The sequence below is a fragment of the Rhodnius prolixus genome, unplaced genomic scaffold, assembly GCF_049639745.1.
Source record: "Rhodnius prolixus isolate KJV_2025 unplaced genomic scaffold, Rpr scaffold_7, whole genome shotgun sequence".
Taxonomy (NCBI): Eukaryota; Metazoa; Arthropoda; class Insecta; order Hemiptera; family Reduviidae; genus Rhodnius; species Rhodnius prolixus.
In genome coordinates, this window is record NW_027411582.1 from 28376853 (window position 1) to 28399239 (window position 22387).

Below are 22387 nucleotides of genomic sequence, written 5' to 3' on the forward strand. Positions count from 1 at the left end.
AATTATAAGGGGACATAAAATCATAATAAGGATAAGAAGGACCTCTTTCCTCGAAGTGCTTAGTAGCTAAGTGATTAATGCATTGGATCCTCGCACGAATGTCCCGGGATCAAATCCAGTTGTCCTCGGACGGAACAATAGAAGACAGATAAGTTCTGCCCTGGTTATTGAAGGCAAGCAATTCCTCTGTATCATATCATTGTCACTACACTGATAGAGAAGAGACGAAACCTAGGATTGTGGCATTACGGTTATACGATATGTATGATTGAATAGTAATTGTGGTGGTGCCTGTGATTTTCTTGGCACGAAATCTTGAGCTCCTGAAGAGCATGCTCTAAAAAATAAAAAATAAAAAAATACATCCTTACACTACAGAAGGCTGTGATATTGGGAATAGCGTACAGAGAGAAGTTCTCTTGGCTTTACATGAACTGCCGCAAAATCCGCGAGTTTTGGACAAGACAAAACATTATGACTCCACATTTATTAGTATCTCACATTAGGAGAGAACAATTAGAATAATAATATCTAATAATGGCCTACCAATTTCTATTACTTCTCCAGGGCACTTCCGTTTTTTGCTCAGATTACCACAAGAAAAACTGGTAACAGCAATTTAAAGATACGAGGTCTGTAAATTAAGTAATGAGACTGATTTTTTTTAAAAAAAAATTATTCAAAAAGAATTACAATTCTATATTGTCACCTTCAAAATAACTTCCTTCTGAAGCGACACAGCGCTGGAGACATTTCTTCCACTCCTCATAGCGGTGCTCGAACTCCTATACTGGAATAGCCTTCAGCTGGTCGGTTACAGCCGTTTGAATGTTTTTTCGACTGTTTTACTTCAGACTTAGGCACAGTGCAACGGAAACTCTTGCTAAACTTCAACAGGCTTACGGAGCTAGTCCAGTTTTATCAAGAGCCCAGGTTTTTCGGTGGTTTAAGGCATTTTCAGAAGGAAGAGAGCCGATTGAAGATGAACAACGAAGCGGAAGAAGACCTTCATCTTCAAGAACCGATGAAAATGTCGACAGAATCCGGGATCTTGTGCGTTCAGATCGCCGGTTGACTGACAGAATGATCGGGGAAGAGTTAAATTTGACTCACACCACCGTTCATCAAATCGTAAGTTTTTCCTGCCTTAAAGCCTTGACGCAGAAACTATGCGGGAGAATAACATGCTGTTACTTAATTCTTAAAATCTTTATCCTTACCATTATTAAAGTTTTAATAATAAGTTTAACCAACAAAGTAGTATAGAACCATGCCACCCATTCAAATACTTAGTAAAAAGTACTTGGAGACTGGAGGCCTCCCTATTCGGTGTTTGATAGTATTTACTAGTAACGGAAGAACTGTGCCTGGAGAACGGCAGGCAGTACACAGGTTCTCGTCTTTAATGACCTTACATTAAGGCAAAGCGCGTTAAATTAAAAAGAAATAAAATAAGATAATAAAAAAGAGAAACCTACTATGGATGACAAATCAGATTTCCTGTGTCCTAACAATAAATTATTTTAAACGTAATTAAAAGTAAATAATACAAAAATAAATTAAAAATTAGAAACCCTTACAAGGGAGTGATATATACGTGGTATTTGTTAGCCTAACGGTTGATAGGCTATAAAATCTTCTTTTTTTCATGTCACAACAATAAGGCTATTACTCTAGCGTACGCGGCCCCATTGACTCCTGCAATGAATATTAAAATGCTATTCTATAGAGGTAGACTTAACACTGGCCAGTATTTGCCTACAGTTATTTATAAATGAGTCATTCTTCTTATTAGCTCCATTACATTAATATTTGAAGTTAATTTTTTAAAATAAATATATTGTGTTGATTAGCAACTTTCTTTTTCTACAATAATCAGTGTTACCACCCACGATGACAATCCAAGGGTACCAAAATGCTTGTTCTCCAAAATAATAATGTAGAAAAACTGTAAAGATGATGCAATATCTAAGAAATGAATAATTAATACGACTAAATTAGCACAATATCATAAAAATTAATATTCTAAAATCGATTATTAAATTGAACGGTCACGTTTAATTTTTTTGTTTTGTTTACAAAAGTTTTTTGTGTTAATCATTATTATATTAATCAAAATACAAACCATGACTTCATGACTATCTGAATAATAGCAAACAATTAATAATTATGCATTATAAAAAGTTTCTAAATGCTACAACTGTCCATCCATTTGAGCTTTTTAAAATTTACGAGCCTAGGTTGGCACCATTGTAAATTGCCTCATTGAGTGGTTATAATGTAAGCTAAAAAGAGTTCTAACCTGAATACGGTATCAAATAATAGCCTAACATTGTTAAATTTCACTCTTAACTTACATATAAACACAAACACACGTTTCTTGATGTATTTATTTTAGTATAATTAATAATGCTTAAAATGTTGGTAATAGAAATTCATCGGACAACACCATTTCACCATTCTACTCCTTGGTGAAAACACATTTGAACAACAAATCATTTGTAATATTTTACACAATGAATAGTATAAATATTGTGTACTGTTCAATCTGAAATAGTCCTTTATATTGTACAATAATTTAAAGGAGAATGTGTTTTTTACCCAGTTTATTGATCGTTATTGTTGTATTTTTATACAGAGAACATGCAATTCAAATTTTTTTACTAAATATGTGTTAAGGAGTAATGGCAGTTATGGTTGGTCGATTTTTGACTCTATCCACTATTTTACTTTTTTTTTTTTAATTATACTGACCAAAGACAGATCTTAATAGACAGTACAGGACCCATTGTCTCTACCTCTCTTTACAATCACCAAATTAATCAGCGCTTATTCATTAAAAGGTTATATTTTGGGCGGAACCTTTTTTGAACAAAACTCAACTGTAACTGTACAATTCTTGGTGCTCATATTGTGAAGCCAGCTAGCCACTGCTTCTCATTAAGAGGCGAGGATTGGTACTGAAGTAAACTAACACTTTTTTTTTTTGTCAAGATTGAATGCAATCTCTCTGCTCACGAAGGATATTCTTCACTACGGCTAATTAGTTTTCCCCGCCAAAAAAATCAAAAATATGAAAAGTCGTATTAATTTTTGTGTTTTTAAACTAATAGCGGCCATAACCAGATAATTTTTAAGAAGAATAAGGAAGTGGTCGTTCAATATGTTTTTAACAAAACATTTTACACATTTATATGGTCAAAATTAGGTACACTAACTTTACTTTCAATTTTCAGTGCCTTTTTGGGAAACCTGAAGATTTACAAATGGAAAGTTGGCTGAAAAATTGTAAAGGTAAGAGAATTTTTGTTTTTTATGTTCTCTATACATTATGTAGCTCTAAAACTGGTATAAATTGCATTGTTTTAAAGGCAATAGTTAATGAGATAAAATTATAAGGTTTAATTTTGGTGCTTTTAGAATACGTTCTCATTCCAGTATCGAATTCGTTCAAATTTCAAACGTTTATATCTCTTTTTCTATTTATCAGATTTCAGTGAAATCTATACCGAAATGTAGAGAAAACTTTGCTTTATAACTGGTTTAAATTGCATTGTCTTAGTGGCTATAGTTAATGAGATATAGAAGGTTAAAGTTTGGAGGTTTTGCAAGTAGTTGAAATTTAAATGCTTTATTTCTCTCTCCCTATTGTTCGGATTCTAATAAATTCTTTATCGAATTGTAGAGAAAACTCTGCTCTATAACTGGTATAAATTGCATTGTTTTAAAGACAATAGTTAATGAGATAACATTATAAGGTTTAATTTTGGTGCTTTTAGAATACGTTCTCAATCCAGTATCGAATTCGTTCAAATTTCAAACGTTTATATCTCTTTTTCTATTTATCAGATTTTAGTAAAATCTATACCGAAATGTAGAGAAAACTTTGCTTTATAACTGGTATAAATTGCATTGTTTCAGTGGCTATAGTTAATGAGACATAGAAGGTTAAAGTTTGGAGGTTTTGCAAGTAGTTGAAATTTAAATCCTTTATTTCTCTCTCCGTATTGTTCGGATTCTAATAAATTCTTTATCGAATTGTAGAGAAAACTCTGCTCTATAACTGGTATAAATTGCATTGTTTTGGTGACTATAGTTAATGAGATATAGAAGGTTAAAGTTTGGAGGTTTTGCAAGTAGTTGAAATTTAAATCCTTTATTTCTCTCTCCGTATTGTTCGGATTGTAATAAATTCATTATCGAATTGTAGAGAAAACTTTGCTCTATAACTGGTATAAATTGCATTGTTTCAGTGGCTATAGTTAATGAGACATAGAAGGTTAAAGTTTGGAGGTTTTGCAAGTAGTTGAAATTTAAATCCTTTATTTCTCTCTCCGTATTGTTCGGATTGTAATAAATTCATTATCGAATTGTAGAGAAAACTCTGCTCTATAACTGGTATAAATTGCATTGTTTTGGTGACTATAGTTAATGAGATATAGAAGGTTAAAGTTTGGAGGTTTTGCAAGTAGTTGAAATTTAAATGCTTTATTTCTCTCTCCGTATTGTTCGGATTGTAATAAATTCATTATCGAATTGTAGAGAAAACTTTGCTCTATAACTGGTATAAATTGCATTGTTTCAGTGGCTATAGTTAATGAGACATAGAAGGTTAAAGTTTGGAGGTTTTGCAAGTAGTTGAAATTTAAATCCTTTATTTCTCTCTCCGTATTGTTCGGATTGTAATAAATTCATTATCGAATTGTAGAGAAAACTTTGCTCTATAACTGGTATAAATTGCATTGTTTCAGTGGCTATAGTTAATGAGACATAGAAGGTTAAAGTTTGGAGGATTTGCAAGTAGTTGAAATTTAAATCCTTTATTTCTCTCTCCGTATTGTTCGGATTGTAATAAATTCATTATCGAATTGTAGAGAAAACTCTGCTCTATAACTGGTATAAATTGCATTGTTTTGGTGACTATAGTTAATGAGATATAGAAGGTTAAAGTTTGGAGGTTTTGCAAGTAGTTGAAATTTAAATCCTTTATTTCTCTCTCCGTATTGTTCGGATTCTAATAAATTCTTTATCGAATTGTAGAGAAAACTTTGCTCTATAACTGGTATAAATTGCATTGTTTTGGTGGCTATAGTTAATGAGATATAGAAGGTTAAAGTTTGGAGGTTTTGCAAGTAGTTGAAATTTAAATCCTTTATTTCTCTCTCCGTATTGTTCGGATTGTAATAAATTCATTATCGAATTGTAGAGAAAACTTTGCTCTATAACTGGTATAAATTGCATTGTTTTGGTGACTATAGTTAATGAGATATAGAAGGTTAAAGTTTGGAGGTTTTGCAAGTAGTTGAAATTTAAATGCTTTATTTCTCTCTCCCTATTGTTCGGATTCTAATAAATTCTTTATCGAATTGTAGAGAAAACTCTGCTCTATAACTGGTATAAATTGCATTCTTTTAAAGACAATAGTTAATGAGATAACATTATAAGGTTTAATTTTGGTGCTTTTAGAATACGTTCTCAATCCAGTATCGAATTCGTTCAAATTTCAAACGTTTATATCTCTTTTTCTATTTATCAGATTTTAGTGAAATCTATACCGAAATGTAGAGAAAACTTTGCTTTATAACTGGTATAAATTGCATTGTTTCAGTGGCTATAGTTAATGAGACATAGAAGGTTAAAGTTTGGAGGTTTTGCAAGTAGTTGAAATTTAAATCCTTTATTTCTCTCTCCGTATTGTTCGGATTCTAATAAATTCTTTATCGAATTGTAGAGAAAACTTTGCTCTATAACTGGTATAAATTGCATTGTTTTGGTGGCTATAGTTAATGAGATATAGAAGGTTAAAGTTTGGAGGTTTTGCAAGTAGTTGAAATTTAAATCCTTTATTTCTCTCTCCGTATTGTTCGGATTGTAATAAATTCATTATCGAATTGTAGAGAAAACTTTGCTCTATAACTGGTATAAATTGCATTGTTTTGGTGGCTATAGTTAATGAGATATAGAAAGTTAAAGTTTGGAGGTTTTGCAAGTAGTTGAAATTTAAATCCTTTATTTCTCTCTCCGTATTGTTCGGATTCTAATAAATTCTTTATCGAATTGTAGAGAAAACTTTGCTCTATAACTGGTATAAATTGCATTGTTTTGGTGGCTATAGTTAATGAGATATAGAAGGTTAAAGTTTGGAGGTTTTGCAAGTAGTTGAAATTTAAATGCTTTATTTCTCTCTCCGTATTGTTCGGATTGTAATAAATTCATTATCGAATTGTAGAGAAAACTTTGCTCTATAACTGGTATAAATTGCATTGTTTTGGTGGCTATAGTTAATGAGATATAGAAGGTTAAAGTTTGGAGGTTTTGCAAGTAGTTGAAATTTAAATGCTTTATTTCTCTCTCCGTATTGTTCGGATTGTAATAAATTCATTATCGAATTGTAGAGAAAACTTTGCTCTATAACTGGTATAAATTGCATTGTTTTGGTGGCTATAGTTAATGAGATATAGAAGGTTAAAGTTTGGAGGTTTTGCAAGTAGTTGAAATTTAAATCCTTTATTTCTCTCTCCGTATTGTTCGGATTCTAATAAATTCATTATCGAATTGTAGAGAAAACTTTGCTCTATAACTGGTATAAATTGCATTGTTTCAGTGGCTATAGTTAATGAGACATAGAAGGTTAAAGTTTGGAGGTTTTGCAAGTAGTTGAAATTTAAATCCTTTATTTCTCTCTCCGTATTGTTCGGATTCTAATAAATTCTTTATCGAATTGTAGAGAAAACTTTGCTCTATAACTGGTATAAATTGCATTGTTTTGGTGGCTATAGTTAATGAGATATAGAAGGTTAAAGTTTGGAGGTTTTGCAAGTAGTTGAAATTTAAATGCTTTATTTCTCTCTCCGTATTGTTCGGATTGTAATAAATTCATTATCGAATTGTAGAGAAAACTTTGCTCTATAACTGGTATAAATTGCATTGTTTTGGTGGCTATAGTTAATGAGATATAGAAAGTTAAAGTTTGGAGGTTTTGCAAGTAGTTGAAATTTAAATCCTTTATTTCTCTCTCCGTATTGTTCGGATTCTAATAAATTCTTTATCGAATTGTAGAGAAAACTTTGCTCTATAACTGGTATAAATTGCATTGTTTTGGTGGCTATAGTTAATGAGATATAGAAGGTTAAAGTTTGGAGGTTTTGCAAGTAGTTGAAATTTAAATGCTTTATTTCTCTCTCCGTATTGTTCGGATTGTAATAAATTCATTATCGAATTGTAGAGAAAACTTTGCTCTATAACTGGTATAAATTGCATTGTTTTGGTGGCTATAGTTAATGAGATATAGAAGGTTAAAGTTTGGAGGTTTTGCAAGTAGTTGAAATTTAAATGCTTTATTTCTCTCTCCGTATTGTTCGGATTGTAATAAATTCATTATCGAATTGTAGAGAAAACTTTGCTCTATAACTGGTATAAATTGCATTGTTTTGGTGGCTATAGTTAATGAGATATAGAAGGTTAAAGTTTGGAGGTTTTGCAAGTAGTTGAAATTTAAATCCTTTATTTCTCTCTCCGTATTGTTCGGATTCTAATAAATTCATTATCGAATTGTAGAGAAAACTTTGCTCTATAACTGGTATAAATTGCATTGTTTCAGTGGCTATAGTTAATGAGACATAGAAGGTTAAAGTTTGGAGGTTTTGCAAGTAGTTGAAATTTAAATCCTTTATTTCTCTCTCCGTATTGTTCGGATTCTAATAAATTCTTTATCGAATTGTAGAGAAAACTTTGCTCTATAACTGGTATAAATTGCATTGTTTTGGTGGCTATAGTTAATGTGATATAGAAGGTTAAAGTTTGGAGGTTTTGCAAGTAGTTGAAATTTAAATGTTTTATTTCTCTCTCCGTATTGTTCGGATTGTAATAAATTCATTATCGAATTGTAGAGAAAACTTTGCTCTATAACTGGTATAAATTGCATTGTTTTGGTGGCTATAGTTAATGAGATATAGAAGGTTAAAGTTTGGAGGTTTTGCAAGTAGTTGAAATTTAAATCCTTTATTTCTCTCTCCGTATTGTTCGGATTGTAATAAATTCTTTATCGAATTGTAGAGAAAACTTTGCTCTATAACTGGTATAAATTGCATTGTTTTGGTGGCTATAGTTAATGAGATATAGAAGGTTAAAGTTTGGAGGTTTTGCAAGTAGTTGAAATTTAAATCCTTTATTTCTCTCTCCGTATTGTTCGGATTGTAATAAATTCTTTATCGAATTGTAGAGAAAACTTTGCTCTATAACTGGTATAAATTGCATTGTTTTGGTGGCTATAGTTAATGAGATATAGAAGGTTAAAGTTTGGAGGTTTTGCAAGTAGTTGAAATTTAAATGCTTTATTTCTCTCTCCGTATTGTTCGGATTGTAATAAATTCATTATCGAATTGTAGAGAAAACTTTGCTCTATAACTGGTATAAATTGCATTGTTTTGGTGGCTATAGTTAATGAGATATAGAAAGTTAAAGTTTGGAGGTTTTGCAAGTAGTTGAAATTTAAATCCTTTATTTCTCTCTCCGTATTGTTCGGATTCTAATAAATTCTTTATCGAATTGTAGAGAAAACTTTGCTCTATAACTGGTATAAATTGCATTGTTTTGGTGGCTATAGTTAATGAGATATAGAAGGTTAAATTTTGGAGGTTTTGCAAGTAGTTGAAATTTAAATGCTTTATTTCTCTCTCCGTATTGTTCGGATTGTAATAAATTCATTATCGAATTGTAGAGAAAACTTTGCTCTATAACTGGTATAAATTGCATTGTTTTGGTGGCTATAGTTAATGAGATATAGAAGGTTAAAGTTTGGAGGTTTTGCAAGTAGTTGAAATTTAAATCCTTTATTTCTCTCTCCGTATTGTTCGGATTCTAATAAATTCTTTATCGAATTGTAGAGAAAACTTTGCTCTATAACTGGTATAAATTGCATTGTTTTGGTGGCTATAGTTAATGAGATATAGAAGGTTAAAGTTTGGAGGTTTTGCAAGTAGTTGAAATTTAAATGCTTTATTTCTCTCTCCGTATTGTTCGGATTGTAATAAATTCATTATCGAATTGTAGAGAAAACTTTGCTCTATAACTGGTATAAATTGCATTGTTTTGGTGGCTATAGTTAATGAGATATAGAAAGTTAAAGTTTGGAGGTTTTGCAAGTAGTTGAAATTTAAATCCTTTATTTCTCTCTCCGTATTGTTCGGATTCTAATAAATTCTTTATCGAATTGTAGAGAAAACTTTGCTCTATAACTGGTATAAATTGCATTGTTTTGGTGGCTATAGTTAATGAGATATAGAAGGTTAAAGTTTGGAGGTTTTGCAAGTAGTTGAAATTTAAATGCTTTATTTCTCTCTCCGTATTGTTCGGATTGTAATAAATTCATTATCGAATTGTAGAGAAAACTTTGCTCTATAACTGGTATAAATTGCATTGTTTTGGTGGCTATAGTTAATGAGATATAGAAGGTTAAAGTTTGGAGGTTTTGCAAGTAGTTGAAATTTAAATGCTTTATTTCTCTCTCCGTATTGTTCGGATTGTAATAAATTCATTATCGAATTGTAGAGAAAACTTTGCTCTATAACTGGTATAAATTGCATTGTTTTGGTGGCTATAGTTAATGAGATATAGAAGGTTAAAGTTTGGAGGTTTTGCAAGTAGTTGAAATTTAAATCCTTTATTTCTCTCTCCGTATTGTTCGGATTCTAATAAATTCATTATCGAATTGTAGAGAAAACTTTGCTCTATAACTGGTATAAATTGCATTGTTTCAGTGGCTATAGTTAATGAGACATAGAAGGTTAAAGTTTGGAGGTTTTGCAAGTAGTTGAAATTTAAATCCTTTATTTCTCTCTCCGTATTGTTCGGATTCTAATAAATTCTTTATCGAATTGTAGAGAAAACTTTGCTCTATAACTGGTATAAATTGCATTGTTTTGGTGGCTATAGTTAATGAGATATAGAAAGTTAAAGTTTGGAGGTTTTGCAAGTAGTTGAAATTTAAATCCTTTATTTCTCTCTCCGTATTTTTCGGATTCTAATAAATTCTTTATCGAATTGTAGAGAAAACTTTGCTCTATAACTGGTATAAATTGCATTGTTTTGGTGGCTATAGTTAATGAGATATAGAAGGTTAAAGTTTGGAGGTTTTGCAAGTAGTTGAAATTTAAATGCTTTATTTCTCTCTCCGTATTGTTCGGATTTTAATAAATTCTTTATCGAATTGTAGAGAAAACTTTGCTCTATAACTGGTATAAATTGCATTGTTTTGGTGGCTATAGTTAATGTGATATAGAAGGTTAAAGTTTGGAGGTTTTGCAAGTAGTTGAAATTTAAATGCTTTATTTCTCTCTCCGTATTGTTCGGATTGTAATAAATTCATTATCGAATTGTAGAGAAAACTTTGCTCTATAACTGGTATAAATTGCATTGTTTTGGTGGCTATAGTTAATGAGATATAGAAGGTTAAAGTTTGGAGGTTTTGCAAGTAGTTGAAATTTAAATCCTTTATTTCTCTCTCCGTATTGTTCGGATTGTAATAAATTCTTTATCGAATTGTAGAGAAAACTTTGCTCTATAACTGGTATAAATTGCATTGTTTTGGTGGCTATAGTTAATGAGATATAGAAGGTTAAAGTTTGGAGGTTTTGCAAGTAGTTGAAATTTAAATCCTTTATTTCTCTCTCCGTATTGTTCGGATTGTAATAAATTCTTTATCGAATTGTAGAGAAAACTTTGCTCTATAACTGGTATAAATTGCATTGTTTTGGTGGCTATAGTTAATGAGATATAGAAGGTTAAAGTTTGGAGGTTTTGCAAGTAGTTGAAATTTAAATGCTTTATTTCTCTCTCCGTATTGTTCGGATTGTAATAAATTCATTATCGAATTGTAGAGAAAACTTTGCTCTATAACTGGTATAAATTGCATTGTTTTGGTGGCTATAGTTAATGAGATATAGAAAGTTAAAGTTTGGAGGTTTTGCAAGTAGTTGAAATTTAAATCCTTTATTTCTCTCTCCGTATTGTTCGGATTCTAATAAATTCTTTATCGAATTGTAGAGAAAACTTTGCTCTATAACTGGTATAAATTGCATTGTTTTGGTGGCTATAGTTAATGAGATATAGAAGGTTAAATTTTGGAGGTTTTGCAAGTAGTTGAAATTTAAATGCTTTATTTCTCTCTCCGTATTGTTCGGATTGTAATAAATTCATTATCGAATTGTAGAGAAAACTTTGCTCTATAACTGGTATAAATTGCATTGTTTTGGTGGCTATAGTTAATGAGATATAGAAGGTTAAAGTTTGGAGGTTTTGCAAGTAGTTGAAATTTAAATCCTTTATTTCTCTCTCCGTATTGTTCGGATTCTAATAAATTCTTTATCGAATTGTAGAGAAAACTTTGCTCTATAACTGGTATAAATTGCATTGTTTTGGTGGCTATAGTTAATGAGATATAGAAGGTTAAAGTTTGGAGGTTTTGCAAGTAGTTGAAATTTAAATGCTTTATTTCTCTCTCCGTATTGTTCGGATTGTAATAAATTCATTATCGAATTGTAGAGAAAACTTTGCTCTATAACTGGTATAAATTGCATTGTTTTGGTGGCTATAGTTAATGAGATATAGAAAGTTAAGGTTTGGAGGTTTTGCAAGTAGTTGAAATTTAAATCCTTTATTTCTCTCTCCGTATTGTTCGGATTCTAATAAATTCTTTATCGAATTGTAGAGAAAACTTTGCTCTATAACTGGTATAAATTGCATTGTTTTGGTGGCTATAGTTAATGAGATATAGAAGGTTAAAGTTTGGAGGTTTTGCAAGTAGTTGAAATTTAAATCCTTTATTTCTCTCTCCGTATTGTTCGGATTGTAATAAATTCATTATCGAATTGTAGAGAAAACTTTGCTCTATAACTGGTATAAATTGCATTGTTTTGGTGACTATAGTTAATGAGATATAGAAGGTTAAAGTTTGGAGGTTTTGCAAGTAGTTGAAATTTAAATCCTTTATTTCTCTCTCCGTATTGTTCGGATTGTAATAAATTCATTATCGAATTGTAGAGAAAACTCTGCTCTATAACTGGTATAAATTGCATTGTTTTGGTGACTATAGTTAATGAGATATAGAAGGTTAAAGTTTGGAGGTTTTGCAAGTAGTTGAAATTTAAATCCTTTATTTCTCTCTCCCTATTGTTCGGATTCTAATAAATTCTTTATCGAATTGTAGAGAAAACTCTGCTCTATAACTGGTATAAATTGCATTGTTTTGGTGGCTATAGTTAATGAGATATAGAAGGTTAAAGTTTGGAGGTTTTGCAAGTAGTTGAAATTTAAATCCTTTATTTCTCTCTCCGTATTGTTCGGATTCTAATAAATTCTTTATCGAATTGTAGAGAAAACTGTGCTCTATAACTGGTATAAATTGCATTGTTTTGGTGACTATAGTTAATGAGATATAGAAGGTTAAAGTTTGGAGGTTTTGCAAGTAGTTGAAATTTAAATCCTTTATTTCTCTCTCCCTATTGTTGGATTCTAATAAATTCATTATCGAATTGTAGAGAAAACTTTGCTCTATAACTGGTATAAATTGCATTGTTTTGGTGGCTATAGTTAATGAGATATAGAAGGTTAAAGTTTGGAGGTTTTGCAAGTAGTTGAAATTTAAATCCTTTATTTCTCTCTCCGTATTGTTCGGATTCTAATAAATTCTTTATCGAATTGTAGAGAGAACTTTGCTCTATAACTGGTATAAATTGCATTGTTTTAGTGGCTATAGTTAAATGAGATATAAAAGGTTAATTTTGGAAGTTTTCGATTACGTTCAAATTCCAATATCAAATTCATTCCAATTTCAAAGGTTTATATCTCTTTTTCTTTTTATCAGATTTCAATGAATTACCGAATTGTAGAGAAAAGTTTTCTCTACAACAAGTATAAATAGCAATGTTTTAGTGATAATAGTTATTGAGATATTGAAGGTTAAATTTTGGAGGTTTTCGTATTCGTTCAAATTTTAAACCTTTGTATCACCATTCGTATTTTTTTTTAGATTTTTATGAAATCTTTACTGAATTGTAGAGAAAAGTTTGGTTTTTGACTGGTATGGACTGCAATGTTATAGTAATTTTAGTAGTTATTGAGATGTTGAAGGTTAAATTTTGGAGGTTTTATAATTCGTTCAAATTCCAATCCTTTATATCTCTCTTCATAACGTTTGTTTCTCTGTTCATAATGAGAGTTACACAGCCAAATCTCGTAACAAGATGAATTAACAAAATCTCTAACTAAAGCTGAAGAAGCTAATTCTTCTTCTTATTAATTATCTTTTAAACTCATACTAAAATGTTTTTGACACGCTGTCAAATTTAAACTGAAATCTTATTCAAAAACTAATGTGTACGTAAAGTATAATTAATGGGGCTTCGTACATTCATACAAAAGATGAAAAAGAAAATAATACGAAATAATTGAGATTAGTTTGATGCCAATCATCGAAGCAGTCATTAACTAATACAGACGTCAATAAGAGGCCTAATAGTGGGCAATTAGAGGTTATCTCTACATTTAAAAGAGTCTTTTAAAAGTATCCACCGTTGTGGTCTTTTAGTTTCAACTAATTGAGATCAAATCTATACATTCAATCAGTGAACGGTGAAGTATCTATGGAACTGATTGATTGAGAAATCTATTTTTGATGATTTATTTATTTCTTTTCGTGACAGAAATGGATTCTTTTCAATTTTTCAGTTTAATTGATTGTTATTAATATTATTTTTTAAAGCCTTTATAATAGTATAAATTGATTTAAAATACATGTGCTATGTAAGAAGGTTGATTGTCAAACAAAGCACGAATAAGCGTAACTTTGAAAAAACACCCAACTTTGATCATTTTTTTACATTTTTCTATGAAAGACATTTCCAGAATTTTCTTTATAATATAGGGGCAAATCCTCTTTTAATACTACATTTTTTGCAAATTGCAGATCTCTATGGATTTCGAGAAAAAATTTGCGAGAAAATGGGTAAAAACGGCATTTTCAAAAATTGTTCTTCTTCTTGTTACCTTTTTTTTTTTTTGTAAAAACAACGTAGCGCCTAAACGCGTGAACCGATTTTCATGAATCAGGTGTCAGCCGATTCAGAATTTTATGTAGGTGTGCCTTTTGGGGGTCTCGACGCTGTACATCAAATGGGAGAGGAGTTAGCCCCATGTATGTGAGGTCCCCTCCAAAAATGTTAATACTAATAATTGTGTAAATCTTAACCCGATTTTGATCAAATTTGGCAGAATGAAGGGATTAGGGCTTCCCTATGTAACTTGTAAGTGCTATCGTACTCTTACACTAAGGGTGTTCAATAGGTTATTTGGGTTTTTTGTGGGTTACTTGGGTTAAATGTTTTTTTTTTTTGGAGGTAATTTGATACTACTCCCTTCTAAATTTACTTTTAGTCTTTAGATTTCCCGATTTAAGTAATTTTATTGGGCAAAAAAGGATATCAAAACGGTCATTTACGATTAATAATCAAAATCAAAAATTTCACAATACTTTTTTTAAAGCAAATTAAGAGTAATTAAAAAAAGAAAATCGTGCCTATAAGAGATGCGAAGTTAAGTGAATATTTCACAATTATAGCTTTAAATTTTTGTAATTCACAGGGAAACTTTTGTAGAACTGATAAACTATAGCATTGTAAGTTATCAAATCCGTTACATCATTTTAGAAGTTTTTTAGAAGTTGGTTTATTTATATTAATTTCGGTATAAAACTGGCTTTATGGGTAATCTAAGTGATTTGAAAATAGCGTTAACCTAACGTAAAAATAATAATAATTTGATTCAAGCCAATGAGATTATGTTTGTGTATTTCTAAACGAGAGTTTAGTTTAAACTGTATCGATTTATCCTATCGATTTATCTGAATGCTTGCTCGAAGCACGGCCATTGTAATCATTATTATTATTATTATTATTGTTACTTGTAGGGAGCTCGCATATTAATATCAAATATTAGGTAGCGTTTCTTACTCATTCTCTCTATCTCAATGTGACTGGAGTTCTAGTTTCTGTAGTAACGGATCTTCCATGTACAAAGAGAAAGAGATTTTTGTGTTTATCTTGATTTGAGAATTAGGAGTGCCTTCTAGAGTTTTTATTTCTATTTCTTGGTAAAGACTGTAATTGTAAAGAGACTAGGAGAACAGAAATAAAGAGTAGATTACGCTAACTTTTTTTGTTTTAACGTAACCAAAAAGGAAAAAAGAATTCCAGTGGAATCAATCTTTTTTTTATTCAACCATAAGCTACCGATTATTATAATACGTCAAACATCGCAGCAACCCCTCTTCCATCCCCGCCTGAATGTCCAAACAGTCTAAAACTTTCTCACAAACCTGATTATACCATTTTTTTTTTTGTTTTGTTCCCTCTTAAGAACTACAACTACCTGATATTCTATCCATGAAGATCTCCCTATAATCACCCCCCTGCTGTTAACTCCTTTCCAAATAAAGCTGGTCATTTTCTGATAAAGGGGAGGGAGAAGGGGGGAAAAACGGAACATTTCATGGTTACCAACTTAAGAACAGCAGTGGTGGGTATTTGTGTATTTACTGTTTGTATATTTCGTTTTTATATATACTACCTACTTAGTTATTAACTGGTTTTATAAGATGGTTATCGTCGCTGCAATTCTACTTTTATAATCAACAGTAATTACTAAACTACGCCATTTTACTTTTGGTTTTTTCTTTTCTTTTTTTTTAAATATCAAACCTCCATATCGAAATTATTAGGTTGATTTTTTTGTTTTTGAAAAGGTAGCTAATTGATTAAAACAAGCGCCTACTTCTTTATAGGTGGGCTTTACCTCTGAATATCCATATTAGCAAAAAGAATTAACTGTTCATTCAAGGATTCCTGAAGTTTTTATATAGTTATCCAGATAATTTGAACCTTGAAGTTTAATTCGTCATCCTGAGTAGGTTTCTTTTTTTTTTTTTATTTGCTTTTAATATAAGGAGCTTTTGCTTTAATTTAAGGACTTTAGGAGCTCCGGGGACCTTTTTCCTTTTTCTGCCGACTGTTCTTCTTTACTGGCCATACTGCCCATTACCAAATAACGAGGCTTCCAAACTCCTAGTTCTTTTTTTTTTTTAGAACAGATTCAAATGAGTACATAGTAATCAGTTATTTGCACGTTCAAAGTTACTGGTCCAAGCTTTTAGCTTGTAGTATACATCAAGTTATTAAGAACTATAACAGCATGTTAGATTAGATTAACTTGGCGGGATGGGATCTATGCCTCACGATATCGCAGCCAAAAGAGGCTTATTGTGCACATCCCTTAGGATCTAACTGACGAAACCTCCCCTACTGAACAGGTTGAGGACTTTCCCTACTAGTTCTTTTGGCGCTGCTATCTCCTTGTAGAAAAGACCAAAGCTATTGTTATTGGCTCCAACCCACTCCTTAAATCATTGGCTCCACTTCCTAATCTTTTCCTCTATAATATCCCAATTAAATATTGTTTCTCTGTGAAAAACCTTGGTATCACTGTTGACCAAAACTTATCCTGAAAAAAAACCCGTTTCCCAAATCTCTCGTCGTTCCATCCATATCCTAAAGCAGTTTAATAGTTCCTGTCACCTTTTTCCAATTAAGACCTGGCAACTCCTGGTTTTAACTCTCTTATTTTCCCCCTATTTCCAGTGTACGGCGATCTTTCTGGTGATACCGAAGCTAAGCTCAAGCGCCTCTCATGAACTGCTTCATAAGATTTATTTTCAGCAACCCCAGAGACACTCGCATTTCGCCACTACTACGATGAGTTGAAGTGGCTTTTCCCCTGTCTATCGCCGCCAGTATTTTTTGGCTTCTTTCCTTTTTCAAGTCATCCAGTCTCTAAGGCCATCCTATATTTTCCCAACTCCTTAAGTTTAAATCCTCGATCCATTCCCGTAATACAAGATCTCGCTCATCTGATCTCTATATTCCCTCACACCGTACCTCATCCTTTGACAAGTCCTTCCTAATAAGTGCTACCTCTCTCTAGAACTCCTTGCCATCATCTGTCCGCCATGCTCCTACCCTTTCTATCTTTAAATCCCGTCTATTCAGTTACCTCCTTTCTATCCAGCTTCCTCCGAAATTTTAATTGTTTTAATTTATTTCCTTAATTTCTATTGTTATTTTCATTTTCACTTTTTGTGAATACTTACGTATATTTCCTGTTTAATCACAGGCCAAACTGTTAAGGCCTCTAATTGTACAAGTTTTTATTCTTAGGGGACAATTGTCCCAGAATAATGAATTTATTTTCTGTTCTATTCTGTTCTATTCCTTTGGTCTCAAAGGTCCGCAAGTGTAAGGTCGTTTCCTCCTCTTCCTTACACAATCTGTACAACAGTTCCAAGCTAATAAGCCCCCACCTTTGAACAGAACTGCTTCCTGAACCTACCTGTGCCCCGTGAATAGGCCTGTAATCAGAGAGTAAACTGATTTCTACCCAAGCACAGAGTCTGTTCAGTTCTTTGTTTACACATCCAAGGCATCATAGTTTTACTGCACATCCCAGGACACATCACCCAGTTCTTTTCATGCTCTCTCATCATAACAGCATCTTCAGACTTTTTCGTTTTTAACATGCAGGTAGGTTTTCTAGAACGCGGTATCTTTATAAGGCGTTTTCACTCCTTACCCGGTTGGAAAAACGCGCGACATTTTTGTTTATAACGCGGCATAGGAAAAGTATGGTGGCTCCTCCTCTAGTCACCAGTTCGATAAACTTTTAACCTTCACAATGCGCCAGCGTAGATAGTAGAAATCTTCAAAAAATTGCTTATCGGCCTATGAAGAAATTTATAAATATTAGCAAAGCAAGAGCAAACAATTTTTTTGACAGATTATTATTATTTTAAAAACTCTAAACCTACCGGAAATGATGGGAACTTGCCGATGAAACAAGCTCAGTTCTTGAAATAAGGCCTGGTTAAACATTCTCGAACAACTATAATAAGTGACTATGAGGAATAAATTTGTGAACATAACGTTAAGTTTCTTTTTTGATTTTGACTTTAAAATCATAATCTTTTTAGTTTTTACATGATGTTGAATTTTATTTAAGTTTTCTATGTACATAAATTAAAACAATTTTACACCATAAAAAGTTGTTTTTAGAACCGAATCCCAGTTTTTGTATTAAGTTAGGGCCACCTATATCGCGATTTTTCACCACATAATAATAATAATAATAATAATAATAGTAGTGTTTTATTTACATCAAATAATACAAAGATTTAAATAAAAGTGAAAAAAAATAAAAAGAAATAACACTTTTCAGCATGGATAAAAATCCGTCTGCCGAGTTGCTACAACAAAATAATTCATCCTCGGTAGTATGTTACAGTAAAGTAATTTATAAACATAACCAAAAAATAAATTAACCATTCATTGGAATTCCTCCATAATCAGTCTTCTAATACAGTAAAGCTGCCTTTAAATATTTAACTAAGTGGTCCCAATTTTTCCCATTAAGAAAAAGAATGACGTCTTCCTGTGTTAACTTTTTCCCTCCCAGATATTGCAATCTGTAAGGTGCCAGGATGGGGCATATCCCAATAAAGTGGAAAATGTCTTCAATCTCAGACAAATTGCACAGGGTACACTCTTGCCCAGACTCTGTACTAAAAGGCCTGTAGTTAAGGTATAGCGATTCAGATCTGGCCTGCATGAGAAGTTGTGCCTCAGAAAATGTCCTGTAACGGACATAATCTACCTCGTATAGCAGTCTGGGATACAGTTTATGAAATTGTCCCATTCTAGCACGCGACACCATGTTCTCTTTCTCTTGTTGTTGCACTACCGAAATAAAAGTATCCAACGAGGTTTCCCCAGTTAGCAACTTTTCCATTTGGGAGTATGGTGTCTGCAATTGGGAGCCTATTTTTGCACATTCTTCCCACCATAGAACTTTATTGGCAATCACTTGTTTGGCTATTATTTTGGGTAGTCTGTGATCCGGGAGTTTGAGAACTTTCAAAATATATTTCAAATGTAATTTTAGCGTGAAAGTAAACATTGTATGTAAACCTGACTCTAAGTTAATGATATAATTTGATGTATTACCAGGTAGTCTGAATAACTTTTTTATAAAAAACCTCTGTAACTTCTCCAACGTGTCATATCGTTTATATCCCCAAATCTGAGCAGCGTAGCACATTACTGTGCACGCCGTCGCGTAAAACACTTTCAATTTTGGCTGGAAGGAGATTTTTGAGTTATTAAACAACTTATTCCAGTTGCAATTGATCGCAAATTTCGCCGTACTCAATTTTTCTTTTAAATGCAGATCAAACGCCAGGAATGGTGTTAAGTTGACACCCAGATATTTATAGCTACCAACAATTTCAATATCCACCCCCCTCATAATTCCACTTTTCCAACTTGGAATGTCTACCTCCCCTCCCCCTACAAATCATTATTTTGGATTTGTCCAGGTTGACTACCAAACCCCACATTTTGCAGTAGTTGTTTAGTGCGTTGATCATATTCTGTAATACGAGGGTCGTTTGAAAAGTCCGTGCAAAAATAAAAACTACTTAATTTTTTGGGGTAAACCTTTTTTATTTTTCAACATAGTCTCCTTTTAGGCTTATACACTTCGTCCAACGCTGCTCTAGTTTGTTGATCCCTTGCGAATAATAGGATTTGTCCAAGTCTGAAAAATAGCCATTCGTTTCTGCAATCACCTCCTCGTTTGAATAAAATCTTTTTCCCGCCAGCCATTTCTTCATATTGGGGAACAAATAGTAGTCCGAGGGAGCCAAGTCTGGAGAATAGGGGGGATGTGAAACGAGTTGGAACCCTATTTCCATTAGTTTTGCGACCACAACTGCTGAGGTGTGAGCTGGTGCGTTGTCGTGATGGAAAAGGACTTTTTTGTGGGCCAATCGTGGGCGTTTTTCTTGCAGCTCGGTTTTCAAACGGTCCAATAACGATGAATAATATGCACCTTTAATAGTTTTACCCTTTTCCAGATAGTCGATGAGGATTATTCCTTGCGAATCCCAAAAGACAGTCACCATAATCTTTCCGGCCGAAGGAACGGTCTTCGCCTTTTTTGGCGCAGATTCCCCCTTGGTAACCCATTGTTTAGATTGTTCTTTGGTCTCAGGAGTGTAGTGATGTATCACCACATTGTAGGATGTCTACCTGTACTTATCATCTTATCTACTATTCAGACGTGTTTTTCTTAAATCAATCGTAGCCTCAAACAGTTACTATTATCCTGGGACAGAAAGAATTGATATTATTTCATTTATATGGCCTCGTCAGCTTTCAGATGATTGGCTACCGTAACTTGTTTTCAATGCTATGCCGGCCTCCGGGCAAAATTCTCTCGTCATTTCTCGTTCAGAGGACGTAGTTCGTATAAATTTAAAGACAAATCTTAATGTTTCCTTTTACTTGAAATAAGTTTTCATTTAAAAAAAAATAAAAATGAGAATTCACTGTATCTAAACAACATTAGCACTTCTATCGCGTGACAAACCTGTAAATTTATCTGAAAGTATTAATCAGATAAGCCAGTTGTTTTTTGTTGAAATCTTTTAATGAAAAAATAATTATTAATTCATTTAACTTAATAATCACGTTGCTTATTTATACCATATCTTTAAAATTATCATCACCTCTTTTATTAAAATTAAGGAATTAAAAAAAACTCACCAATAAGACAGTAATTACGAATTAAAATAAAAAATAAAAAGATGGATCTTATGAATGTAAATGATTTTATTCGCAGGTTTTTGTGAATGGATTTATTTAAATATTTTTTTTTAAATGTCCACTAAATATGCAGCAATATCTTTCTCATAAAAGTTTAATCTGGCGTTAAAATTACAAAATATATATAAAAGTTAATTATATATTAGAATTAAAAAAGATGGTAAATTATTCAATCGATAAAGAGGCAATTTGTTAATTGTTATTAAATATTAACATCACGCGTTCTAAACTATGTGAGGTAATATAATCAATCATCTAGCTGTTTCTTTTATATGATGAAAACTATTTTGAATATTATTTAAAGTTTAAATCTCGCCTCTATTCATTATTTTCTCTTACTATTTAAAAGTGGAAATTTTAATTTTTTTTTTTAAATTACCAAAAATTTCATTTTCATTGAAATAAAGGCTTGCCAGGGCATGTTGGCTTGAGGGGATTGAGCTGACACGCGGTCTTCTAGTAAGACAAGGCGCTAAAACCTCTTTTAAGAAGACTGTAATCTTCTTCTTGGTTTTCTAAGAGGAAGGTAGAGGTCTGCAGAGCTCACGGGTGAAGCTTCTTGGTCAGAGGTTAAGCCGAAGATCTCTTTTGAGAAGTAAGTAAAGTAATCGCCTATTTTATCAGGCGGGGCTTAACGTCCAACTACCAATTAGGCGTCGTGGACGGAGGCGACTAGCAAACATAGTTTACTGTAAATTTCTTTTATTAACCATGAAATGAAATCCAAAGCCTAAGACCGGGAATCGAACCCAGTACCACAATACATATGTTATTAGCTTTGCAGGTCCCGCCTCTAACCGCTCGGCTACCGTGGCGCCTCCCTTTTGGGTGATTATAAGCGGATACAGATTAGAGGCGTGTCTCAACCTGAGTTACAAGACTCAAAATTCCGTAAGCTGACGCTTTTTAAGACGGGATACATTGACGAGCTGAAGTAGCTAGTTCTGAAAAGCAGGGGAATTTACAACTGCTTTGCTAACCAAGGAGATATTCGGTCACCTAGAAGGTTACCAGGTAGAGAAGGAGAATTAGAGGACGGGAGCGAGAGGTAGATAACTATTCCCTGGAAGCAATTCGCCCATGCCTCTCACATTCCTGGCTATATATTTTGAAGCGAACTATCTAGAGAATTCTAGGTAGGGTGTATTCCCCATCCAACTAAGGCTAGGAATACTACCAAGGTTCTTAGAAAGCGTCTTAGTGTAGGGATGTACGAAGGATGGCTCCTTCAGAACCAAAGAGGACCAAAAAAAACTCTCTGGTAACCCACAAAGCCCCTCTACAGAATTCAAAAATTGGGCCCTAAATCACTCAAGTAGTATTCTGAGAAGAGAATAATCCCTCCAATCCTGGTATCCTTCCAGCTTTGTAGGAATATCTCAGGGTTCAGTGATTCGGCAGATGAGATAACCTCTTTTTTGCTAACCAAACCTGCTCTTCCACAAATACTCATGTCATAGGTTATAGAACTAAACCCCTATAATATAGGTACTCTCCCTATAACATCCATTCTCTCAAGAGAAGGATTTCCCTTCTAGCAGACGTAATTTTTGAAGGCTTTCTTTAGAGGTGAAATGCTATCAGTAATCAGCGCTAACAGGAAAAAAGAAAATACTTTTGAG

At 32.5% G+C, this 22387-nt stretch overlaps 1 protein-coding gene across 10 annotated transcripts in view; it reads left to right on the forward strand.

Annotated features, from left to right (window-relative positions):
• LOC141447299 (uncharacterized) overlaps positions 1-22387 on the forward strand; it is a 224269-nt gene that overhangs the window by 154876 nt on the left and 47006 nt on the right. For all 10 annotated transcript variants that reach the window (XR_012454250.1, XR_012454251.1, XM_074114717.1 and 7 more), the window contains one exon: positions 3237-3294. Coding sequence is in view for 8 of the 10 variants with exons in the window: in XM_074114717.1 (XP_073970818.1) it covers positions 3237-3294 (58 nt within the window). In the remaining 2 variants the exon portion in view is untranslated. The remainder of the gene's footprint in view (positions 1-3236; positions 3295-22387) is intronic.